This window comes from Ptiloglossa arizonensis, chromosome 7 (genome assembly GCF_051014685.1).
Source record: "Ptiloglossa arizonensis isolate GNS036 chromosome 7, iyPtiAriz1_principal, whole genome shotgun sequence".
In the NCBI taxonomy this organism is placed as follows: Eukaryota; Metazoa; Arthropoda; class Insecta; order Hymenoptera; family Colletidae; genus Ptiloglossa; species Ptiloglossa arizonensis.
In genome coordinates, this window is record NC_135054.1 from 1,516,577 (window position 1) to 1,543,646 (window position 27,070).

The 27,070-nt window shown below is 34.7% G+C and overlaps 3 protein-coding genes across 9 annotated transcripts in view; all 3 read right to left on the reverse strand.

Annotated features, from left to right (window-relative positions):
* Positions 1-451: 451 nt before the first annotated feature.
* Zetacop (COPI coat complex subunit zeta) lies at positions 452-1,925 on the reverse strand. Of its 2 annotated transcripts, XM_076316518.1 has the most exons (6): positions 1,865-1,883; positions 1,672-1,781; positions 1,204-1,449; positions 984-1,117; positions 806-896; positions 452-575 (listed from the first exon to the last, which is right to left on the reverse strand). In XM_076316518.1, exons 2-6 carry the CDS (start codon positions 1,756-1,758, stop codon positions 528-530), a joined length of 606 nt encoding a protein of 201 aa, XP_076172633.1. In that variant the 5' UTR covers positions 1,759-1,781; positions 1,865-1,883; the 3' UTR covers positions 452-527. The 2 variants fall into 2 exon arrangements, with proteins under 2 accessions (XP_076172633.1, XP_076172634.1); XM_076316519.1 differs by lacking the exon at positions 1,672-1,781 and having other exon boundaries at positions 1,865-1,925.
* Positions 1,926-2,022: 97 nt separating this feature from the next.
* On the reverse strand, positions 2,023-4,751 carry Sqor (Sulfide quinone oxidoreductase). 2 transcript variants are annotated; one of them, XM_076316517.1, is made up of 9 exons: positions 4,710-4,751; positions 4,105-4,267; positions 3,908-4,016; positions 3,513-3,737; positions 3,239-3,439; positions 2,949-3,158; positions 2,690-2,876; positions 2,380-2,626; positions 2,023-2,298 (listed from the first exon to the last, which is right to left on the reverse strand). In XM_076316517.1, exons 2-9 carry the CDS (start codon positions 4,215-4,217, stop codon positions 2,244-2,246), a joined length of 1,347 nt encoding a protein of 448 aa, XP_076172632.1. In that variant the 5' UTR covers positions 4,218-4,267; positions 4,710-4,751; the 3' UTR covers positions 2,023-2,243. The 2 variants fall into 2 exon arrangements, with proteins under 2 accessions (XP_076172632.1, XP_076172631.1); XM_076316516.1 differs by lacking the exon at positions 4,710-4,751 and adding an exon at positions 4,346-4,596 and having other exon boundaries at positions 2,098-2,298.
* An 8,352-nt stretch (positions 4,752-13,103) lies between these two features.
* The window catches only part of LOC143148804 (uncharacterized), a 28,936-nt gene continuing 14,969 nt past the window's right edge, over positions 13,104-27,070 (reverse strand). For 2 of the 5 annotated variants that reach the window (XM_076315476.1, XM_076315479.1), the window contains one exon: positions 20,471-27,059. In XM_076315476.1, coding sequence (XP_076171591.1) covers positions 23,610-27,059 — 3,450 coding nt within the window. In that variant the 3' untranslated portion in view covers positions 20,471-23,609. Of the gene's footprint in view, positions 13,716-20,470; positions 27,060-27,070 lie in introns of those variants that run through there. The other 3 variants (XR_012992607.1, XM_076315478.1, XM_076315477.1) reach the window with 3 other exon arrangements.

Below are 27,070 nucleotides of genomic sequence, written 5' to 3' on the forward strand. Positions count from 1 at the left end.
GTCAAAAACGAAACCTTAAATTGCAAGTGCAAGACACTGTGCCTGTTTCAGTTAGTACCATATTTTTGAAACACCTACCTATATGGTAAAATTAAACAATAAAGCATAACAATTATATAATAAAATAGTATTTTACATGTAGGAAGTATTAACATAAAACATTATAAAAATGTTAAATATTATTAATGAATTACTACAGATATTGAATAAATATACATTAAAAATACTGAATTCTTCAAAAAGATATTTTATACTTCCATTTCAAAACATTGTGCAAAATTAGAATTTCATTGTGAAAGAGAAACGGAATAAGTAGTTATTAAAACAAAGCTCTCATTATACTATAAAAATCAGAAGTAGGTATTAATATTGATAGATTATTCGTACATGTACCAGAAATCTTAAAATTTGCATTTAAAATAATGCAAGATTTAGAAAATATTTAACAAGGAACCTTTTACTCCTTTATATTTTAAAATATTAACATTATACATAAATGCGTTTAATATAATTTCTAAATATAAAATTTATTTTAATAAAGACCATTTCAATTGTTCCTTAGCTGATTGCAGTACCTAGAACAAAAATAAAGTTTTTAATAACATACATGAAAGTTATAAAAGAAATTCTTAATAATTCTGCCTTCTAAGATTACAAAAACTTACAATCAGAGACTGTGCGAAGAATGTAGAATGACGCATGAACACAAAATAAAGAAATCGAAAGTGTTTCTATGTCACATATGGACACAAACGTTACTACGATATCAAATTCATCAAATTGGTTACCTAATACTAATTATTACCTGTGCGACTGTTTGCTCTCCAAGCGGAATGTCATCAGTTCGTAATGCTACCCTTTGGACAACGCTGGAAGCATCAGCATCGAGAATAATTCTAAAAAAACACAGTCCTACTGCATATTCTCTTTACCTTTTTATAAATACTAGTATTTAACTTATTTATTTAATCATTTTTATTTACCCTCCATCACAGATCTCATCCATTGCTAACATAACTATATCTAGGCTATCCAAAACAGCCCTTTTTTCAACATTCTTCCTCAAAATTTGGCTAACTGAATCATATAAGCAATTTAAAACACTCATTAAGATCAGCTGAAACAATAGTAAGGAAGTTTTACAAATAACAGGGACATATTATTTACTATTAGTAAGATTGTTTATTTCAGAGTCATGTTTACCTCATTTTCATGAGAACTTCCCATAACATAAAAGAACAAATCGACATTACTCCTATAAACACAGGTTAAACCATCTAGCATAATAATTTCTGCATTTGCTCTGTGTGTTTTGTTAAAAAGATTTTTCTCAAATGCTTTCTGCTCCTTGGATGTAGGAAATACATTCTTGTCGTAATACTTGGCTAGTATTCTATTACCATCGTTGTCAAGGATGGCCATACCCTTGACAGTATAAAGTGTTGGTTCCTACAGCCATACAAAATTTATATTAAAACAGAGAAGATTTTTAAAACACTCTTTCCCGCGTATGCACCCATGTAGTACTCGACTATAATTTTTAATAACCACGCATGCTACATTGAAATTACAAAGGTTAGGAAACACCTGCATTTAGTATTATTATCCAACTAAACGACAATAAATGGAAACAGACAAGAAAAGCAAACTTAAAATCAATAGAAATCATACGCGTTGTAGAAAATCGCGATCCTGGTCACTCTGAAGCATTGGAGAGAGGTTATGTTGCACGACTTTCGATGATCCACCACGATTCATGATTACAATTGCACAAGACAATACTTACATCAAGAACATATTATTACGAGTCGTACTTTATTGTAAATCTGCATAAAAAAATGTAAGACGCACATTAAAAACCTACCAATAGCTGACCATCCATGTTTACGTCAAACTTGACGCGTCAATATTTTCACAGTACTACGTAAATCGTGCTGCAACTGCACAAAAATAGATTTGATGGCTCGATAAATTAAAATCAACATTATACAATTTTTAATACAAAGAATTCTTTATTTATTACTTTATATTTATGTTCTAGTACAACATTTTTCATAATATTTGAAGTTTTCTTTGTCGAAATAGACTCCTGAGTGTATCATAAATGTAGGAATTGGTATTTTTTATCTCTTTTTCATTATTATATAAAAATAACAAATACCTTGTGAAAAAATGTTCGATCATATTTATAAGTAACTATTAATATAATACATAAATTAATATTTAATAAATGTTACATACAATTAGAACTTCAAACTTAAATATTTACGGAAAAATTCTGGTCCGTTCCATCGGCCGCTGTGAATTATAACAACTAATATTAGGAAATTTTGCCTTTTTCCTATTTAATTCAAGATTTTTAAATTGTATCAAACTTACCGTAGCATTAAGTGCCAGTAAATAAATGGAAAAGCATATACTTTGAGTATATATGTAAAGAAATATTCTTTTCCTTGATCTACTGGAAATGTTTCCAGCGGTTGTAAATTATAATCGAATTCGGCCAAAATGCATTTTTTATAACTAGTAACCAAGGGACAAGATGAATAACCATTGTAAGCCATAGTAATTGGTTTACCTGCTAAATCATCACTAATATTTTGATATAATACTTTCCCTTGCGCCGCTAAAATAGAAATAAATGTTCGTGAAAATTTTATTTCATAGTTCTTATTAAATATTATCGTACCTATTGCAGCCATTGTTTTGGAATTTGGAGTATTTGTGCAATCTCCTATTCCATATATATTTGAATATTTCGTATGACGCAGAGTTTTAGGATCAACTGACAAAAATCCTACTTCATTCGTTAACAAAGGATGCTTTTTCAAAACATCAGGTGAACCCATTGGTGGACATACGTGAAGCAGTGAATACTAAACAAGAATATATTATAATTACATTATCTTATACATGTATTTTCCAAATAAGAAAAAGTAAAAAGATACCTTTTGTACAACTGTTTCATTTGGTTTATCCAATCTTTGAAATACAGCTTCTCGCGAAGAGGTATTTATTTCTATAAGATTCATTTGAAGATTTACAGTTATGTCTCTTCGTTTACAAACCTCCCAAAGTGCATCAGCATATTTTTTGACGCCAAATATGACTGGTAGAGCTGTGTTGTACACAACTTTTATATTATCACGCACATTGTGCTTTAGGAAAAATAAGTGTTATCGCAAAGTATGTACTACACTTCAGGAAAGAAGTCAGAAGAAATATTAATCATATTTACATTACGAAAATATTCTTCAGCAAGATATAATATTTTTTGTGGAGCTCCGGGACACTTAACGGGGCTATTTGGAAAGGTAAATACTGCAGTACCATCTTTAGTTTTTGAAATTGCAGAATAAACATTTACAACAGTATCAGATCCATAAATAGAACAAACTTGTGATGTACGGTCTCGAAGTCCCTCTATTAAACCTGGCACCTAGTATATGTGTGAAATACAATTAATTTCTTTATGTTAGTCAAAAGATATAAGATATTATTTCCAATCTTACTTTTTCCCAATGTAATTGTAAACCCATTGCAACAATCATGATTTCATATTGTACAGTATCACCATTACTCAAAATTATTTGGTTCTGTTCTGGTTCAAAACTCATTACACTTTCTTGAAGCCATTTTGCATTTTGTGGTAAAACATCTTTCATTCGTCTTTTTGAATTTTCAAATGGTTTTATACCCCCACCAATTAAGGTAAATAATGGTTGATAATAGTGGATCTAGGAATAAAAGTTATGATTGACATAAAACAATATTCTACTAGGTATATCTACAAGATTCTACTTTTGTCGTTAGACAAAATTTATTGAACAACCTGTTACAATGATTTTTGAAGTACATAGTACTTCTGCTTTTGAAATAGAAATTTAAAAAAAAAATAAAACTTTACCTCTTGTGGCTCTACTACAATAACTTGATTAGGATTCTTGAATTTGTTAGCAAATTTTGCAGCCATGCTGCAACCTCCAGTACCACCTCCTATTACCAATAATTTACACCTGAAGTATTTTATAAGTATTAATATTAATATGTTTATTGTATTTTAATACATTGCATCTTCTTTATATATAAGTTAACATTACTTACGAATGATGAGCATTTCTACATGTGTTTTTAATTAATAAGTTTCTTGCAAACAATTCAAAATTGCAGTTGATTAAACGAGACATGGGATGATACAGACATCTGAAGTGGCTCATTTTATAATTAAATATATAAGATAAAAAGAAATATGTTTAAATTTTGTTACCTGCAAAAACATATTTGTAAGAACAGTTCTAAGTAAGATTTAATAATAAACGTGAAAGAATATCTGATATTTTCTTACGCTGAGGTCATGCAATTACGTATGCGTTTAGTAGAAATTTTGAATGATCGTGATGTTAAAGTACTTTACTCAATCTATAATCGTATAGTATACAATTTTAAATTCATTTAATCACATATACATGTTACGTTAGCAAAAACTGGCGTGTAAAATCGAAGGTTCACAAATGCATACTGCAAGGTACATTCGGAATGGTATCTACGTTTTATAACCTTAAAGCAAAGCGCAGGCGCAATTTTAAATTTCGTACAAGTGTTAAACAAAGTTAAATACTTATCTATAGATGTCGTTATCAAATATGAGTTTAATTTTCATAATGTGTTTTCATAATTCAGATGTTTCTACTAGCAATTAGTAATCATACCTAGTACTACTTCATACAATCGTAAGGAGATACAAATTTTCTCTTGATAAAATTACTAACTAACATCAAATTATATGGGTGTATCTGATTTTTTCTACCAAATTACGAAAACAATTTATAGACCAAAAGAAGCTCTGACGACCTAAACACTTGAGAATTTGTTAATTGTATCAGAATAGGAATAGTGATTCCCATGATCACTAATTATTTCGAGCTCTGCAATCTCTAGGGGCGGCACTGTATAAAATATAAGAAATATTTGTTTATAACTCTGCAACAAATCGTTTATTCGCAAAATTTATGCAACATTCTTTTCTTCTTTTGGTCTTTAGATTAAATTGTAACAATTTGATGGGAAAAATCCGGGACTATAAATTCACATATACACAGTTATCATTCGGTACGATATAAATTTATATTTAACGCACGTATCAGGAACGATCGATAACTAGCAAAACATACTTGAGAATGTACAAATATGTGAACCGTGTTTTATGTATATCAGCATTTACATATTAATGTATGGAATGTATATTTTTTGAAATTTATCGGTTGAGTTCAGTATTTACTTGTATCTACAATTTTCCTTAGAGAAACAAGAAAATAAATATTTCAGCGAGTTAAAACATACTAGGTTGCTCAATAAGTTTTATCGAACGAACAGTATAGTATTAGGTTGTTCAATAAGTTTTGTAGTACGACAAAACTTATTGAACAACGTATTACCTGATTGTATATCCCTTTTTACCTCTTTTAAATTATTTTTTCGAAACAGATCATTTTGCGAAAACAACGTTCTAAGAGTTTTTAAATCTTATCAAATTGATAAAGTAATTCTGTAATCATCAGTTTACTGTATAGGATCTGTTTGTGAATATCTTACCATGTACATTGTTGTACAGGAGGAACCATTTGAGGAACCATTGTTGGTTCCTCAAATTTGTATACTCACAGTATTGTTCAGGAGAAGAGTGGTAAACATATGTTAGATAACCGAATTTTAAATAAAATTTATTTTATGTTCAATAATCCAAATGGGATCATATTTGTACTTACTTTCGTTAGAAAAAGTTCACTAATTCGATGATAAACTTTATTGTTAAGAAGTTATATTGAAAAATAAATATATTTGAGTAAATCACCAAAAGGTGCTATATATTAATCATTTAATATTCGTGTTAATAAACTATTATATATACTGAACACGAAGCTTATATTTTTCCTTTCCTTTCAATGAATACAATTTAAATATTGGAGCTGTCTCATTTTTGGGTCAAAGTAGAAGAAAAAATAACAAGTATCCACTAAAAAGAGTTAAAGATAAAATCAATTTTATTGTAATCCTTGTTACATTGGAGAATGTACTTAGAAATTACCATATTTTAATAAAACAATGAGAGTAATTTAATTTCATAGCGTGAAATTATCAAATAATTCATAAACATTCAAAAACCTGGTGCTACGAAACGTTCGAAATATTTCCTTCATTTCTACCCTTGTATGACTTCGAACGTTATTGAACAGCATATGAATAAATTCGTGTTCGTCATTGTATTACATATAAAAAATATTACAACTTGTTCTTCTTTTTACAAATACATACCATTTGAGAAAAAAATGCTAATCAAATTTAACTCTTACACGTTGAATAATATTTATTCTTTTACAATCCGAGCAGTATGTTTTGGATTAGCTAGCAGGAGCGGCAACGGAGTACAGGCGGAGCGTCGATGTAAACACATTGCGCCTTCTTTTTGCAGCCGAATGGTACATTGTGTCACGTGTAAGACGATGTTTCTCAAATTTCATCTTCTTACTGAACACCTTAATAAAGGAAAACTTTTGGTGGACATCCTAGAGCAGAATTAAATTATTATTTTTTAATTTATTTTAAAACTAATTTTCAAACAATTATATTTTTATTTGCAAATTTTGTATTCCATTTATATGGTTTTATATTTTTTAATTTATATTTAACATTAATTTATGTATACATTGCTTATTAAAACGTTGTACAAAAGAAATGCGAGAAGAATTAGTGACCTAATTTTTTTTAAAACATACTACTACATTTAATAATAAATTAATTTTGTTTATTGCTTTTTATGTTTTTACTAATGTTGACATTCAACTAATGTTGAAAACTTCTTAACAGGTGTTTTTAAAAAACTTATTGTTAGAACAAAGATTGAATGGTTTCGAGGGAGATATTTTTTTATGTGACTAGATTTTTTATATATGAACGTGTAGAGAACATATAAAGGTCAAGTTTGTTTTTTTAAGCGAAATTCTCTATCTTTGAATAAATCGATACATGAATCGTTTGTCGTTTATGAAAATGCATTATGAAAACGTGTTAGATACTTATCGAAAAATATTACTTAGACGATATCTTAATCAAAGTATTTGTGGATACACACTTGTGCCAGCAATTATAGTTGTATGTGTGTTTTTTTTTTTAATTAAATACATGGTACTTTTCTCTACAAAATGATTAAGGTTAGCGAGTCGAATTTCTCTGTATCATTTTATGTGCGATTATACTAACTAAAGATAATTTTTCATCAAGTAATTTAAATAAAAATAAATAATCTAACAATGTGTGTATACTTACCAACAGAATTCTTATTGGAATATCTTTCAAATATGAGACGGTGTGTTGTTTCTCAGATTTTTCTCTGTTTTGATTATTCAAAAAATGTTTATAGGACTAAAATTTATAACATATACATGCCACATATAGTGTTTATTCATTCAATGTAATTAAATTTGAATAAATGTTTATTACATTATTGAATATTAATTATTATAAAATGTGTTCAAAATGATGATCATTGCCATCTAAACAATCTTGCAATCTAAGACAAAAATTTTATTGTAAAAATGTAACAAATACTTATATAAATATATAATTCAACATGTTAGTCTCTATCATTGTATAAGGAAAACTACCATGTGTAATAAAAAAAAACATAACTGTAATTGGTTGTACGAGTATCAAATATTTTAATTAAAATATTTCTTAAAGCCGTGGTGTCAAACACGCGGCCCATAAATCCTTGCGCAACCGTTTCAATACTTTCGCTAATTGTCTTGTACCGCTTCCTAATTTTTGCACAACCTGAATTTGGTCTTTTTCAAAAATATTAAGTTCAGAGCATCTTGTGCCGTTTATGAAGCGTTCTCATCAAATAATTATTCTTACGTATTAAGGCAATATAGTCATACACGGAACTAATGCCAACAAAGTTTAAATTAATCGCCATCATATCCAATTATAGTAGAATAATCTATCCATTCGCTCTCTTGGTATTGATCTATTGGAAAATTTATGGGACATGTACTAGTACATTGAATTTACACAAATACTAAACAAAAGCACCTCCTGATAAATTAAAAGCACTTTGCCCACGTTGCTCCAGAAATTGTTGAATTTAATAAAGGATAGCATTTATGATTTTAATAAGAACAAACGATCACAAATTAATTTTTAAATCAATCTGGTACCATTGTTTCTTATAATTTGTTTAATACAACTGTTATTTGTAGAAGTGGTCATGCAATTTTGTCACAGAACGAAGATGGACTTTTACCAATAACAACCCCTATCTGAAATTTGTAAACCAGTATACAATGGTTTTTCGGAGTGCCAAATTACTTATAAACATTGATTTATACGAAAATCTTGAGAATCGAGCGCTCGCGTAATTTTGTCATAGAGTGTAGCAGGTGTTTTTAAATATTGAAACTTGAAACTCGCAGATAAAACTTACACGGTAGCTTTTATATAAAATTTGAAAAAAGTTGTGTATCCGTGAAATTCGATCGACCGATGTAGTAAAAAACGAAAAATATAAATGATAAAATCGAAGGGACGCAGACATGACAGGTGAAATAACAAAGAATACGAGATATTTGTTTTAATCATTCTTTTGCTTCTCCCTTTATTGAGGATAACTTTTTTTAACGCCGCCTGAAACTAGGCAAGCTCGGCACAATCCCGAAGATCGTCAATCGTGAAGAAACAAAGAAAGGCATTGGGCATCTCGTTTTTAAATACCTTACTAAAAAAAAAAAATCTAAATACATACATCGCCAAAAGCGAGTTCTCTTCATTGTATAATGATTGCACTCCTAATAGAAATAATGGATGCAACACCCTCTTTATGTTCAGGGTGAACCTACTTCCAAAAAAATATATACAATTTAAAATAACGCCAAAATTGTGTCCCATTTCGAAACGAATCGTGCAAGAGTTTATCGTTTTCAAGAAAAATTTACTTCTGATTTAGTATGGTACAATTTTTTTCGACTAACCCTTTTTCGCGACTGAGGACTTTCGGGTCGAGCATGTACCCACGATACGCAAGCTCGGTAGCATACGCGTGTGAAATACAAATGCACGAATTGCAAACGATGATGATGGTGATGATGATGATAATAATAATAATAATAATAATAATAATAATAATAATAATAATAATAATAATAATAATAATAATAATAATAATAATAATAATAATAATAATAATAATAATAATAATAATAATAATAATAATAATAATAATAATAATAATAATAATAATAATAATAATCATGATGATGATGATGATGATGATGATGATGATGATGATGATGATGATGATGATGATGATGATGATGATGATGATGATGATGAAGATGATCATAATAATGATGATGATGATAATAATAATAATAATAATAGGAATAATAGTAGTAGTAGTAGTAGTAGTAGTAGCAGCAGTGGTAGTGGTAGTGGTAGTGGTAGTGGTAGTGGTAGTGGTAGTGGTAGTGGTAGTGGTAGTGGTAGTGGTAGTGGTAGTGGTAGTGGTAGTGGTAGTGGTAGTGGTAGTGGTAGTGGTAGTGGTAGTGGTAGTGGTAGTGGTAGTGGTAGTGGTAGTGGTAGTGGTAGTGGTAGTGGTAGTGGTAGTGGTAGTGGTAGTGGTAGTGGTAGTGGTAGTGGTAGTGGTAGTGGTAGTGGTAGTGGTAGTGGTAGTGGTAGTGGTGGTAGTAGTAGTAGTAGTAGTAGTAGTAGTAGTAGTAGTAGTAGTAGTAGTAGTAGTAGTAGTAGTAGTAGTAGTAGTAGTAGTAATAGTAGTAGTAGTAATAATAATAATAATAATAATAATAATAATAATAATAATAATAATAATAATAATAATAATAATAATAATAATAATAATAATAATAATAATAATAAGTATACACACTTCACGAATCGTCGCATCTGTTTAAGTCCTTAAGAATAAATTTATTTACATCGCGGATACTCTGCTGTCGGTTGGCTCCCGTTCGCTTCTTTAGAAAACTCTCCCCTTTACCTTAATCGAGCTTTTTCCGAAAAAATAAACGGAAGAAGCCCCTTTCAAACGCATTCTACTTTTTTCTCTCCTTTTTTCCCTCCAGAAATATAGTCAAGTTTTTCTAACGGTTTCAAGCGAGCCCATTTCAAGGTTTGAAAACTTTGGCGACGATAAAAACATTGCCATTTTAAACATCACCTCGTCCGATTCCATTTATAATTCTTGTACTCCGTGTCGCTGAACCGGTAAATGGTGAAACATTTGTGAAATAGATATACGCATTATCCGCTGACTGAAAACAATTAGCAATAAACGTCGTCTGTACCACACAGCCAAGAGAGAATACTAAAAAAGTGGTCTCCTACAGTTGTTCGATAAACGAGGAAAAAGTGAAGTCGAAACAGCGAAAATGCTCGATGTGTATATTGGCGCGCCTAATTTGTACATCCTTTAAGTGGAGCTTTCGATTACTCTCGGCCACGGGACATACGAAACTACATATGGTCAGCACGATAAAATAGACTCGTCGTTCATCCATCTATCGTAATAAGAATGAAAAATATTCCCTCAGTATTTTTCGACGAGCGTGTAATATTTTATCGCGCCGAGGGCGCTTTACACATTTATTGCTAACGTACCTTTTCGTTGAACGAACGTGTCAAAGGCAATTTGACATAATCGATTACGATTCACGATTCTAAGTTACGAAGTCGATCATTCGGGTTTATCAATTAATTAATAAATACATTTCTCCGTGCACGTTTCCCGAACTCGGCACAACTCTGTTATGCACAGAAAGAAGAACGACGAAGAGAATAATGGCTACGGTGTGAATTCATTGAAAAGTTCGCAAACGATAGAGACGTTTACCGTTATTTTTCTTTTCACGTCCTTATCGTTACCATTATCATTGTTGGTGTTATTATAATTATCGTTATTAATGTTATTGATATTAATTTATTATTTCATGTTATTATTATTATTATAAGAACGAGGACACGCTGAAACGTTCACGCTCCTCGTTGAGATACGCAGTAGAATCTCGATAAATGTAACCTCGTCGAGTGCGCGCGAATCTCGTTCGTTGCATTCTGTCGACAAGCGAAAGGAATGATCGCTTAGCAACTAGTGAAGTTGGTGAAGGAAGGAACAGGTATTACAGTAGTCTCCGATTACGTGAAACACTCTTTATCCAACTGTATGAAATGGAATTGTTTCCACCAGTGTTCACATTTCCTCGTACACAGAGTACGAATTTCATCCATCGATGAAAATGAAAATTTTTGTATTCGTCATTGTATATTCGTAACAGTATGATTAACGATTTGATGAGATTTTTCCGATAAAAACAAGTCCTACCGCAACCTACTTTGAATTATTTTTAATTATGCGTAGTTGATTTTTCCTTTTTTTATAAATCATTCGAATAGATATTACAATTAAAAAAAAAGTCAGAATGAGATAGTTTGAAATGTTTTCATCGAGAAAACCTCGCGAATGATTCATCGATTAAAAACGCTACCTTTTCTGGTTCTTTGAAACCAATGGGACTTGAGATTCAGTTTCCTATACCGAAGACTACTATAGTAAGAGTACATCTTGTTAGATCGATTATCTCAATTATCGAGATTCTACTGCAACGCAACAAATGCTCGGTACGAAATGTCTGCGTTAAAACAGGACGATAACGTTTCTACTCTCGATACAGTACGCACGGCCGTTTGTAATACGGGATTCTATTATCGATTTTCTTGCTTAAAAAATAATACCTACGGAGAACAGAATCGAGTATTAACCGTGGTTCACTAACTATGCACATGCTTCGTAAGATATTGTAGATGTAGTCTCATTCAATGGCGCGTACTGTAACTTGTACCACTCGTATGTTTTTTTGCGTGTGTGTTGCGTGTAATTTGTGTATCTGTTATGTGTGTATCTAGCGTAACGCGATACTGTGTAACCGTTGTCTGTCTCGAGTCATTCATTTGGTTTATTTTGGCATACAAAATAATTTTATTTACAGTCTGACAATAATATTAATTATTTTATCTATAGTCCTTTATACTAAATGGCGATAGTATAATTCAAATTACTTACTATATTATGCAGTTTCTCGGCTATTTACATAACAAAACGGCACGAATAAATATCATTGGACGTGGACCATGTTTTTATTTTTGTGTGTGCATGATAATTGCTTCGTGCAAACGATTCGCTTGTTAGGGACTTCAACACTCGAGGCTTAAGAAACTTAGACTCGAGGCTGTGAGAAATTAATATTTATCGGAGAATCAATGATCCGTGACACTAAACTACTACCTGTATAATTAACAATAGTTATATCGTGTACATTAATTAAAATGAATGAATCGTAAAATACATCGTAAATTTTTTTGCATGATCCGACTGATTCAAAAAGCTGAGTATCAAAAACGTTATTAAATGCACGACGGAAAAGGGAAATGATCCGCTAAAAATGGCGATAAAAATGATCATGTCCTTATACTTTATCGGTAAAGGGAGACATATAAGACGTTAGCGCTTGTGATCTAATGAATAATAAAAAAAAAAAAATTTGTCTTTACGTAAACGTATATAGATTACTCTAATATTTCATATTTAAAGACGCCCCTGCCTAACGAATCGATCGACGATCAATTTGATAGCTGTGAAATCGGCGATGCATTGTCTCGCGTTCATCGATGCAAAGAAACGTGGCAGTTTAACGAAATATGAAATAGAAAAAGAGAGAAATAGCCCTCGAGACGCGAAATTATAAGTTCGACTCACGATCCACCAAGGAAAATGTAAAAACGACTTCTCGATTTAAAGAATCGTTCCTTTTACCGTGCTCTAATCAACTAACGCATTGATGACGAATAATTGTACTAAATGCCAGCAATTGTACCAAATAACGTACACGTTCTTGCAACTAATGCAAAACATTTAAAGATCCCAAGGGCTACGTCGACACACAGAAGATGTGATCTTTCATAAGTCTGAACCGCTTCCCTCCCCCCCCCCCAAAAAAAAGAGGAAACAAAATTCATCTCCTGTGTTACAGGTAACAACGAACGACATGTACATATGAAATAAATGAGAAGATCAGTCGCGTGTGCCAATGACCAAGGACGAAGTGAAGTTTGCTTTCCTCTTAACTTATCGCGTACCTAATTTGACCTGAGTAACAATATTATTTTCTTTTCATTCTGATCGCAGTCGAAAGCATTATATTGCTGAGATTGGTTTACGTTAAATTTTGATTAACGTAAGGCGCTAAGCATGCGTCTTTCTTCGTTGATCTTCGGTGCAGCAGTAATCGGGAACGATGGCCGCCAGAGAAGAACTTTCCCTCGAAGATGTCGTGGAGGGGAGCTCGAAAGGTAATGGGGGAAGATCCGTTGTCTTCTTGATCATCCGGGACGAGCGCGAGAAACGAGGATAACGTCGAAAGCTGCATTTCTTGATGTCTCGACGCGGTTTTCAATAAGAACGAAGAAGCGAAACGAGATGCATTCCTACTTGCAGCTGGATTATCGATCAGGTCACTTCGGAGGGCTTCCAGAAGATTTTTTTTTTACCGACATCCTCTTCTACCAGTGTCCGAATACTACGTCGTGTGAGACTGCTGAGACTGCGACAACTTGCTGGAACTTTTGTGGTGGCTAGATGTGTGTTTTTCCTGAAAATACAAACAAAACTGTGGTACTTAATTCCGGAACGCTTTTAAGGTGGACTTTATAAAAAGAAAAAATTCGTTCGTGATCAACGACGTTTAAACGTGTAACTTGATTTTCAATTAGCGAATCGTTGCATGATATAAAATTTTTATCCAAAGGTTGCTTCTCACATTGAATAGAATACTGCTAATGGAAAGTACAAACATAAACAACTGTCACATTTAAAGGCTTCAACTTTAGCTTTGGATTCTTTTCAGGAGAACAATACGTGAATTTAAAAACTACTATAAAGAGTAGTGCAAGAAGAACAAATTACTCAGAGAGGTATCGATAAATCGATAATAAATAAATAAAATCGTCGCATATGTATAAAAAATGATAGAAAAGAAAAAAATATTTATAAACGATGCCACTATTAAATTTCTACTCCTTTATTTTAAAATAATAAGTAATCTTACACCGACGCCTTGTATATGTAAATAACTTGTTCTTTTTACATCGATTCTTTTTATTGCCCTTTTTAGATCAAGATATTGTTAATCGATGAAGCCCTAAAACTAGAGTTAAAACAATTGAATGCAGCATTGTTTAAATTCTGCCTTTACCGATTATTATCGTAAGTAAATGAAAGCTGTTTTAAATTATTATACATATGTGACATGGCATAATCTAGACTGATACTGAAATATTATCCTTGCCACGCAACATGAAACTTTCCGTTTACTCCTTTTTTTGTTTCACTAAGCTTGTACGAAATGAATTATTTATTTTTGGAAAATTAATAATAATATTAAATTGAAATTTTGATACTTATGCCTGTATCCAACTTAAAACTTAATGAATGAACATTCCATAATAATCAATTAGTTCCATCGAACTTTTTATTAAAATATTTTCAATTACGCGTTTTTCAAGCTCTTCGATAAAGGAAAGATTAATATATATTTACAGAACTTGTCATAGACTACTTAATTAACATAATAAAATGATAATGGAGTGTTTACGAAAAATTTGTACAAAAAACAATTATTTAATGCAATTACAATCATAATGTGAAAGAAATTTTAAACGGTTACGTACGTAAATAAATAAAAGTCTTAAAATATAATACGTATATTTGGTCATAAAAATATAACCAAAGGCTGCATACCTGCCCTTTTCATACTTTTATGAAACAAGCGTACGTAGAATAATTTCAGTTTTCATTTACTTACGTACGTAATTATATTGTTATTATTTTTTAAATATACTGAATGTTTTTTTCTGTAATTGTATAAATTTTTCTTTGCGAAGATTTTGTCTCGAAGAGAACCAAAAATATACGAATGAAAACATTTTAATAAACGTAAAAACTTGACGAGACTAATAATTGTAAAGTTTGTTCTTCCTACTCAACCTTGTACTAAACATTGTTGAAAATATATTTGTATCAATTCATGCACTCATAGGTCTCCATGAAACACTATCGCGAAATATGCAAAACACAGAAACAAATGAAGTATGGCTAGTCCAATAAATTCCAACAACTGATACAAAATAAATGCGTTTGTAAATGTCTTCGTTTGCTTATTCAATCGGTCGAATGTTGAAAATTGTCTACATTTGTTGAAATCCGAAGCAAAATATTCTTGTGTGTAATTTTGTACCAAAATTATATTTCTCATGTAACGAAATGTTTTGGCTTTGTGCGCAGGTCCTTATCAGAAAAAGAGACATATCTAAAATGTTGGAGAATATTATAAATAAACAGAAAAGTTGTCGATAGAGTAATTGTATACAATTATTTACTCTCGAATTATGAACCGGATTTCTTACTACTTAGGTCTTGAAACATAATTGGATTAGTAATGCGAGACGTACACATAAGGTAAAAACTGACCTAGATTTGCGGTCTGCGGCTTAAAAGATACGAGTTTAATTCAGAACTTTTACAAGCGAATATTCGTGTGCATACATGTTCCAAATCCATGTGCAATCTTGAATCGCGAGTTTCAAAAATTACAGGTAATACCACTTCGTTCTAAAATGTATTATGTTCTTATAACCGTATCTGTCAACACTTACCACATCTTATACGTTTTAATCATTACTACAAGTTACTAATTACTTTTTTTTGTTCACATAATTTCTCTACCGACAGTTTTTCTGTTTATTTATCTATTGATATATCCTTCATCATTTTAAAATTATTTCCTGAAAAGTGTCTGCACGTAAGGTATAAATATTGAATTAAATAATAAATCAAATTGCTTTATAGAAATTATGCATAATTCCATCGTACGTTAAAGCGATCACAAATGAATCTGTATTGTCTGAAAGAAGCGAAAAAAATACGAATAATTTGCGAACATAATGGTCTTGGACCCAATATATTTACGTTTTCGGCCTTATGGTTTAATATGACTGTATTCTTGGACTAAGTATTTGTAATTATATCGGAGAAAGTTTAAACCATAATTCCGAGAACGTTACGAGTAGATTTCATGTAAAGACCATTACGTTTGAAAATTATTTCTTTTTTCACGAAACAAACTTACATCTAAATGAACATTAAGTGAAAAAATGTGAATTTCTAATATTTCTTCTATGTGATATCAAACAATTCAGTTTTGTTATTTCTGCCAATCCCATGGTTTGAACATAACAAAAGATACCGAAGAAAATTAAATGAAACGCAAATTGAAGCGAGTTTTAAAAACAGTACGCATGCATACAACACAAAAAAAGCTTGCTACCGCGTGCATGCTCATGCAAAATTACACGCACACACAATACATTCGTAACAAACAACAACGATAACAACAATAACGTCGATATTCAACGATAACAATGGCAAACAATCGTAGTACCCTCCACCAAGCGAATAAAATCAAATAACATGTGTCTTAATTAATGACTCCTAAGTAACGGAGATTACCCTTCATGTATAATGTATACGTATACGAGTATATATGCATGCATGTATGTATGTATGTATGTATGTATGTATGTATGTATGTATGTATGTATGTATGTATGTATGCATGTATGTATGTATGTATGTATGTATGCATGTATGTATGTATGCATGTATGAATGTGTGTATGTATGTATGTTTGTATGCATGTGTATGTACGTAGCTACGTACGTATGCATACACACACGCGTGCGCGCGCGCGCGCGCGCGCGCACACATAAATTGATACTTTTACACATGATAGTCGTCTTACATATTGATAGCTGTGATATAATGTTAGTACACAGAAAGATGCGGCGATATGGTGTGCAATATTATATCTAAATGTACATATATCTATATATACACATATATTTTAAATTTATGTGTGTATATATATATATATATATTTATATATCTATATATACATATACATTTCAAATTTATTTATGTATATATATACATATATGGTGTTGTGTTAAGAAAGAGACAAAATAATCACTAAGGTACTTTTCGTTTCCACAGAACGTTTATTTGTGATGCTTATTTTTTTCTTGGTCGAACACGTGACGCATACGATCCCTGTGTGTATATATATCTATATAATATGGGCTACAACAGTCTAATTCAGTCCACGTAAGCATCTGCGTTTCCAGGGAGATCAGTTTCTAAGAGTTTGAACATCAAAATATATGTACTAAATAGTCGTTAAATAAAAAGTTTGTATCGCGCGTCATTTTGTCTCCATTTGCCAACATTTCGGCGCGAAACAAATGCACTAATAAACAAAACAACGGGCGAGCATTATCTTTTCGCGAAAACAAAAATGGCGGCATCGGTGAACCGTGAACCGTATCGAGTTACCAAAATTTCGAACAAAAATAACACTCAAGACTCTATGCTTTACAGACTTATCTGTAAACGCAGATGTTTATCGTAGCGAAAAACAGGTAACGTACGCGACAAGTGATTGATATACATTGTGTACAGTATTGATGCAGTGTTCGCAATGTTACACATTTCTCTTTTATCATATTCCTCTTCAGTAGCTCAACGTCCGAAAATTTATTATCACTCGTATCAATCGTCGGTCGCATTACTAATGTATACACACACGTGTGTGTATGTATATGTGTGTGTGTGTGTGTGCACGCGCGCGCGCGCGTGTGTGTAAAACTCTTTCTTTCAATTTTCTCACGATCGGAGAGTACAAAACCTATATAATTTACCTTAGCAATTATTTTGTCTTCGTACGACTGCCACAATTGCACAATTCAACTAGGCCGATCCGGTTCATCTTCCAATAGAAGTTTCCTTCTCTATCTTTTACGCATCACGCAGAAATCGTGATGCTTTGCAGTGCTGTCTCGACTAAGGCCAAAGATAAAAGTCCTCGGTCCCTTGCTTTAAACTTATTCGGGAAGAACAGAGCTTCGTGCAATTACTAAAACAAAACACTGATTGCGGTATTCGAAGTACGAACAAATTTTTTCTCGTTCAATTAAGATAACTTTGGAAAGGAAATATACTAGCATTTACGCCGAAGATACACAGCACCGCGTCCGTTCTTCCTGAATTTATTAAATTCACGCACTAAGTACCCATCATTGAGCAGCCCGCGTCGTTTTACAATAAATATTCAATGTAATAGACTGATCTCTGATACTCGTATAACCACTAAGAAAGGCCCACGGTTAAATGTTAAAAGTATTCGTGCCTTTAAAAAATAATCTTCTCTCGTGCAAATTTCTGTATTTGATTTGTAGTTCTCTCCACGAACGAAATGATTTTCAATGTGGTATTATATATATTGGTATTATTTATATATATATATATATATATATATATATATATATAAAATAAAGAAAAAATAACGATACAAATGAAAACACGGTACAGAATTTTGCACTGAAAAGCCCGAAAATAGGCAACGATCGTAGCAATCACACAATACAATATTGTAATGGTCTAGTTTCAGAATACTAGTATTAATTGTGACCATAATTATAACAATAACAACGACATCGACACGCTATTAACGCTAGCGACGCGATAAATTTTTGTCCGTCACAATGGCAATCACAATACACGTGTGTATGTGTGTGTGTAAATATAAACGCATTCTTAATAGATCATAACATTTGTAATATATTAATCACACTATCTCTCGCTCTCTTTCGACACGTTCCTGAGATAATATCCTTTCTATATCAATGATTATTCTTACTTTGTTGTATATATTGTCAAAGACGTGAATATATATATATATATATATATTTATGTATATATATATATATATATGTATATATATTTATTTATTTATTTATGTGATAAGAATTAAAAAAAAAAAAAACGCGCTCCGCGATACTCCAAATAAATATAAAAACAAACTACAATACATACACTCAAGAGACGCTCGGTGATTAAGCTCGAAACATTGTACAAGAGAATGTAAAAAATAAAATCTTAGGCAGAGAACTCTTAACTAATTGCTCGAAGATGGACTGTCTCGCTCTATTGGTGGTGTTCGGCTCCGAACGGAGAATCTTTCGTCGATTCTACGTGCTTAATGCTAAAGTTTGGTCATTCCTTAGAATCACGTTATCAAAATATTAAGAAACTCAACACTGATTATTGTACTCTGTTACAAATTCTTCCCTTGTTTACTTTTCGTCGTCGACCCTCGGTAACTCGTATTCGATGCGATGAAAACTTGTTAAAAATTGATTTATACATACAATTACTTACACCGGCTTAATTTGATCAAAGGCAACGGTGTGAAACGGGTTTCGTTTAACGTAGACTGTCAGCGAGTTACGGAAAGCCAAAGGAACAACAAAATTCTTGTTCCTCGAACAAGAGGTTACGATTGATCAGACTCTAACGTTGACCGTGCTAATTCGGAAACGAAGCACGAACGAGAAAAAAAACTATTTAAAGACAAAATTAATAGAGACGGCATGACTACGTTTATGTAAATATGTATACAATGATCTCGCGTTGTTTCTAATATCGATTGTCTTCGATAATTTCTTCCTGTACAATATATAACGCGTTCGTAAAATGTTGAAACGAATTGATAAAATAAAGAGTGTAAAAACGAGAAATTGCAAATAATCGAAAACAACCGCACAGAAATCGTATTTCTTTGACGCAAATGCGTCATCGGTACCTTGAATTGTACCAACACAGTACAATTTCGCGTTTCACACAGAAAATCAACGCGAAATGAACCCTTTGTGTTCACTTGAAGAACGATAAGAATGTTCACAGAATTTTATCGAAGTTCTATATCTTTCTTTAAAATACGTAATGTCGCGTTGGATTCGTGTCAAACGGTGACTTCGATCACAGTGAAAAAAGAAAGAAATATCGAACGTCGTGAAGCGTAATGTAACTCAACTTTGACCACATGAAACATCATCGAACAACAAAGGGTTGATCGGAAAAAGTTTTGTTATTATACTTATGTGTATAAAATATCGACAATGTGATACAACGTGTTAGTTTTAACGAAATTACATAGTATATATCTTTACAAATACGTAAACACTTTCGAATTCACATTGGTATTACGCTTATGCTTTGAGCACTCTCACCATTTCGCTATAGAGTTATTTGAGAATTTCCGATCTGAAACGGAACTTTAACGTGAACCGGGAATCTCGATCGTTTCAAAAGTTTCGGAAAAGCAAGATCCAGATTTACGTTCAGATTTCGTTCCGAATTGAAAATTCAACATCTCGTGAACAGCTTTACTTCACTGCATACGATACATTGTGTGTGTGTGTGTGTGTGTCTCTGTCTCCTCCTTTTCTCTCTCTCTCTCTCTCTCTCTCTCTCTATGTGTGTGTTTCTTCGTTTAAGTAACTTCGTAAATTTTTCTCCTTTTTTTTTACTCGTTTTCAGTCGTTTACTCGTTTCAAAATCAACGGTTTGATTTCGTAAACGCAGCACACCCTGCACACCACTCTTTCTCCGAAACCCTTTGCCAGCAAAGGAATCTGTTACCCGAACGAGCTCCGTTTTGTCGTCAAAGTAGCTTCGCAGATTTGCTTCTCGGTTGCCGCTACCGTGATATATGCGAAAGATAGAAAGAACTCGAGCCGATTCTCTTTTCTTTCCTATTGAGCACTCGTTAATTAAAATCTATCGACGTTTGACCATAAGCGCAAAACATAATTACCTTTCCGTTTATTTAACTGGCAGTGCTTCGTGTGTGTATCTCGACGACAACATTTTCTTTCTTCTTTCAGCAAATGCGTCATTTTACGGAAGAGTTTGCACACATTTTAGAAATTATTCTTTTGTTATAACTGTCGTGACAAGACTTCAGACGGGAGGAAAGAAAATCGTTGCCGTGAAGCGATTCTTTTAAATTCAAGGACCTACCCTGAAAGTATTTCAAAGTATAATAATTCTTAATTCGTTAAACGAAGAATAGTGGCCGAAGAACTTCTTTAGCCTTTGCGTATTAATCAAAACGATCAGTTTTCGTTTATCTTCCTACGAACTATATTTCGTAGCGCGGTTGTTTCGTCCTTTCCGAGATCGCAACGATCTCACGGTTTGATTCTTCAAACGAAGGCTTACACTCATTAACTACTCTAAGGAAATGCGCTACAGGTACAAAGGTGGAAAGATCGAAATGGTAATTTGTAACACTAGGTATAGAGATCGTACGTCATGCTGCTACTTCTACCATTCACAAACTGGAAAGGAGAATAAGAGAGGATAGTAGGCGAGGTGAAAAGTATGTACTCAGCCACTTCGCTTTCTCGTTTTCTGCGTTATCGTTACTCTCCAACCTTCTTCGCGGAACATAAGAAAAAATCAATGCTCGCAAACGATTTTTCCGTTCTTTTTTCTTCGATTCTCCTATCAAAGAGAACTTCGTAGCAACACGTTGAAACGAAGATGCTGCTGCTCCTATTTCCAACATCGTAATACGCAATAAGATATTAACGAACGTTAGGAAAAAGTTTGTTATTTGATCATGCGTTAACAAACAAAAAAACAACAAAAAAAAAAAAAAAGAAAAAGAAGAAAAGACGGTATTGCACGACGATGCGAACATAATTGTAGTTATTAACAAATGCGAAAGAAAAAAGGATAGACCGAGAAGTGGCTGTACAGTAATCCCTGCTTTTATGCAACCAAGTTTTCTTCGCTCGGACGAAACGGTGTCGTCCAAACCACTGTTTTTATTTTTTTTTCAGCACGAGCAGCAGTGCGCCGACTTGCCTGCGAACGAGATCGAATTTAATGAAAATTACAATTTTTATTTTTATCATTACCACCGCGAGAGCATTATCAACAAACTGGCAATATTTTACCACTGAAGACGAAACCAAACACGACTCTGTTCGAACTACTTTTAATCGTACGTTATTTCAGTGATTCTCAAATTGTAAAACACCTATAAATGTTAAAAACATTTACGAAAGACCATGATCTCCTGTTTTCTGTCCGATAATAAATACTTATTAAATACTGTTAAGTCGCTAGATTTAATTATCTAATAATTAAACAACTTAACTTAATAATTTATTAAACCGCGTACTCACCGGCCCCATAATTAACCTCCGGCTTTCACCGTAAACGCGTAAATTAGCTTATGAATTTTGTACATCAAATGTATCGAGAATGTTGTCAACGTTCGGATAATTTTTTTTATTTTGTATCTCGGATATTCCGATTAATAACAATAGTATCTTCCGTCTCGTTCTAAAGCTCAGTTCCGGAGACAAGTACACCTGAACAAAGGCACCTTGTTTCCTAAAAATGACTACTGCTTCGAACCTTGGTACATTCATCGACCGCCGATAGAACGAGTTGGATCATTTCTTCGAGAAACTTCACTCCTCGAAATGTTACGTGAACGAAAACATTTCGACAGTTAGTTTAGTTTGTCGGCTAAAATCACTGTGTCAAAAAAAACGACGAGTTCTTCGAACTGAATCTTTTACGTTACAGACATTGTTAAGACAATACAGTTTTTACTAGCGTTATAATTTCGTTACTCAAACAGTGACACTTTACCCTTTCCATTTTGACACGTTTCAACGCGCTCCGTCGATATTAATTTATCAAAAGAGCATTCGGCATACATCGCAGAAAAATTGAGAACCTCTGAAAAACTTTCAATTTTTTTACAATTAAAAATAGTCCGAACGAGATCACTATCGTACATTTATTTCCGTCTGGAAAATTTGGCTAATTCATTGGTAATATCCTCGCGAAAATATGAAAAGTATAAAAATGTTAATTTTCATTACTTTAGAAAATATCGTTTTAATATTCGTTTTCTCTTCTCGTTCAACGGTACATCGAAGCACGAAAAAAGTTTCGTATACTACCGCAAATGCACCGTAGTTATCGAAAATCATATTACACGTCCAATGATATTCCGGCACAGCGCTATCCAACATAGGGGCCTCTCGCGCGGCTACTTTCCCTTCCAACCGTTCTTTTCGCAGAGCGCGAATCTGCGTTGCCAAGGAAACGGTGCGGTGAGACAGACGCTAAACAGGCAGTCAAATCGAGCTAGAATCCCCGTCGTACGAAATCTGACAGCGCTGCGCATGTCGTACGTATTGGTATCTCGAGTAGTTCTATCGAGTCGAATAGCATCGAATCGAGTCTCTGCATTTGTGGTGGTATTAACCAATTCTTTTATGCTGAATTGTACATGCGAGCGTCGGCATCGGTCAGAAATAAAATGTGTCGTCGACTGACTCTTGGGGATAAGACGAAGAAAACTCCCCACGACTCCCGAGGGAGGTGGGATAGAAGAAGAAATAGATAAATGGGTGGAGGGGGGATCGATACCTTCTCCGGATGTATGAAAAACGAGTGGAACCAATTCGGGTGCATATAAGCGGTGGTTACTGTAGTTACTAGCGCTACTTTGGAAACTACCTCTGAAAGTCCACTACAAGACAGGATTTCCGTACGAACGTTATTCCGGTGGCGGAGGTGGTGGTGGTGGTGAGGAACTAGGAGGAGGTCCGCTCGGCAACGGCGGCGGTGTCTTGGGTTCCTGCCGAGCAGACGCGACTGGGATCATGCTCTGATTCTGTCGCATGTTCGGTGGTAAGGATGGCGGCGGCACAGACGTATCGATGGCGCCGTCGGGCGTCATGATAACGTTACCCGTCGGATACATCGAGTACTGTTGCTGATATTGGGAATAGTACATGACAGGATCGTAAATGTATCCGGCGGGATTGTACATCGAGGGCGGTGGATAATTAGCAAAGAAGTACGAGTCCGTTTGGGATTGACTGACGTGACCGGCCCTCGAGTACCCTGGTTCGCCACGCGCGGAAGGATGAGGATGATGAGGATTACGAGCATTGTTACTATTGTAGGTGTCTTGCTGATAGTAGCCGTCGCGCTGGCTGGGAGCACCGTAATGGCCCGCCGATCCTGCTGGTGGTGGACCACGCCCAATATACTGGCGGCCGCCTCTACCGCCTCCACGTACCTTGTTATTGCTGCCTGAACTATAATGCCTGCCGTTCTGTCGTTCGCCCGGTCGGTGTTGTCCGTAGCCAGCCGACGACACCTGCGATTGCTTCTTCGTAGGCGGAACACTAGTTGTTGGACTCTCCTTCGTATCGGCACGCTCGCGTTTGCGATTCTCATTAGCGAATTCCGGGACGATGCTGCTCGAGCTGTTCGTCGTCGACGACGCCCCGGAATTCCGCGAAATCCCGATTTTGATTTTCAACGGAGCGTGGACCACAGACTGAGCGGGCGAATTCGACACGCTGTCCGTACCTTTCAGTCGTTCCTTCGGGATAATGATCTTGATACTGGTACTCTGAGGAGACTTGTTCTTATCGGTCGACACCGCGTTTACGCCTGTGCTCGTTGTCGATTCCGTACTCAGATTCAATTTGTCTTTGGGAATCGTGATCTTAATCGGTACAGCGGATGCAGTCTCTTCTCCTTTCTCCTTGTCCTTCTCCCGATGCTTTTCTTTGTCTTTGTCTTTGTGTTTGTGTTTATGCTTGTCCTTGGTTTTCTCTTTGTCTTTGTGTTTATGTTTCACTTTCTCCTTCTTTTTCTTTTTTTCGCTCTTGTGATGCTCCGATCGCTTCTCCTCTACAGGAGCAGCAACCGTCACTGTCGTTGACGTCGGTACAGAAACTATGGATTCTGTACTACTTTGTACGGGAACAGAGAGAGCACTTATATCGACAGTCGAAGCTATCACAGGCTCGCTAACCGTTGGTAAAGACAGGCATTGATTTTGGACAGGGATCTGGTGGTCTGAAAGCAATATTGAATGAGATATGGATTGCTGCTGCTGCTGCTGCTGCTGCTGCTGCTGCTGTTGCTGCTGCTGCTGCTGTTGCTGCTGTTGTTGCAGATGCTGTTGCTGAAATTGCTCCTGATGCGTCTGTTGCGTTGTTATTTGACTAAATGACTGCACACCTTGCAGCAAAGATGGCATTGTTGCCAAGGGCTCTTGAAGCAAAGCACTTATACTTTGAGCAGATTTCATCGGCGACAAGTATTCCCCTTTAGTCTGCTGATGTTCGACCTTCTTCGGCACGTCCGTTTTGTAAGATTCTTTCTTAATTTGGAATTCCTGAGGATCTTGCTTCGTTACACTTGTGTCTAGACCATTCGTCAAACCTTGTTGATTTGACAAAGTTTGTGGCTGCGTCGCACCAAAACGTGACATTGTTGGTTCCAAATCAAATGGTTTAATGAGTTCCGGTGGTTTCATGTCGTTCGCGATTTGAGTTGCTCTACCATTCGACGATGGATTGTCTCTAATAGGTTGTATCAGTTCCGGTACCCTACCGAGCATCTTAACAGCCTCGAAACTAGACGTATCCTCGATCTTTCCTTTAACCGGTTGCACACATTCACTAGCGCTACCCGTACGATGTCTCTTATGAGACGTTGTGGAAACATCGCTGCCCGATCGTTTAACCGGTATTGTTTCCTGCGGCTGCAAACCCGGCGGGCTTGCAAACGGTGATACTAAATTAAAACCTATCGACGTATCTGGTACACGTTCTTGTTTAGGAACTTTTGCTGCCGAAGGCGGCGTCTTTTGCTTAGACTTAGGCCTCTGCGAGTGGGATTCCCGAGGCGTTGGTATTTTCTCTGGGCTGAACAACGATTTATGTTTGCCAGGAGGTGTTTGTAATATGCTCTGTTGAATATCGGATGAATTTTTCTCCGTGTCGTCGTGCCGCGGTCGTTTTTCTGTTTTCGGATCATCGAGATTATTTAAAGAAGCTAAATTCGATGCCTGAGAACTGCCATTCTTAATCGTGTCTTTCAATATTTGAGACACGCCGTGAGCTGTGTGCTGACCTGACATCGTCTTCGAAGTCAAAGGTTTTTGAGTAAGCAACAAAGTTGAACTGGAATTAGTCGGGGATTTCTCCTGCGAAAAAGAACTCTGACCGGTCGTTAGTTTTGCGTCGACTGAAACTGTACCAGTACCAGTTTGTAACTTTTCTGGTTGATTGTATTTAGTATGGTGAAGTTGTTTTTGCGTACTCGAAAGGTATGGTACATCGAGCGTAGGTTTCGGTGGAGGTAAAGGCTTCTCGATGAGCTTTCTCACTTCCTCGCACCTCTGCTCCAACGTATCGGGCTTCCTTTGCCGATCGACTCTTGACGGATCCGGATACTTATAGGGTTTTTGCTCACCGTCCTTTCTATGTTCTACAGGCTTATGTCTTGGATCGTACATCCTCTTATCATGGCTCTGATGCTTACTCTCTACTCCGCTTAATCTATGCACACTATGATTATTATTACTAAGTTTCTCTTGCATGTTTCCATGGGGCATTGGCTCTTGCAGTGCTGCAACGTCTGATCTGTGTGTAGCAGAATCCGTCAACGAATTGTCCGAATTAGATTCTTTCGGCACTGCATGACTGTGAGAATGAAGAGTACTACTGCTACTTGTACCGGTACTCGAATTGTATTCTCTTTGTAACCTCTGCCTATTAGGATCACGATTTGGTTCCCTAGCTTGAGTACTACTGGAGTGCCTCTGCGGTACCGGTTGTCCAACTTTTACTTCCGGTCTATGGTGATGATTATGATGAAGTGTCTTCTGTCCAGGGGCCAATGGATGTTTATTCAGCACGTTTGTACTAGATACAGGTTTGTGATGATGCGAATGATGCTTATTAATGTCCGATACATGAGTTTGCGTGACTGCCGTTGGAGCCGTTGCCTTTTCTCTTTCTAATCGTTCACGTTCTTTTTTTTCTCGATACTCTCGATAATCGACAGGGGGTCTTGTAGGTGCAGAAGCAATTTGTTTCTTTTCTTCTTGTTTCTCCGTGTGATGAGGTCGACTTGTATGGAATGTAGGTCCACCATCAGCCGTCGTCGCAGGAGATTGTATTTTACGCGGTTCCGCATCCTATGGAAAAA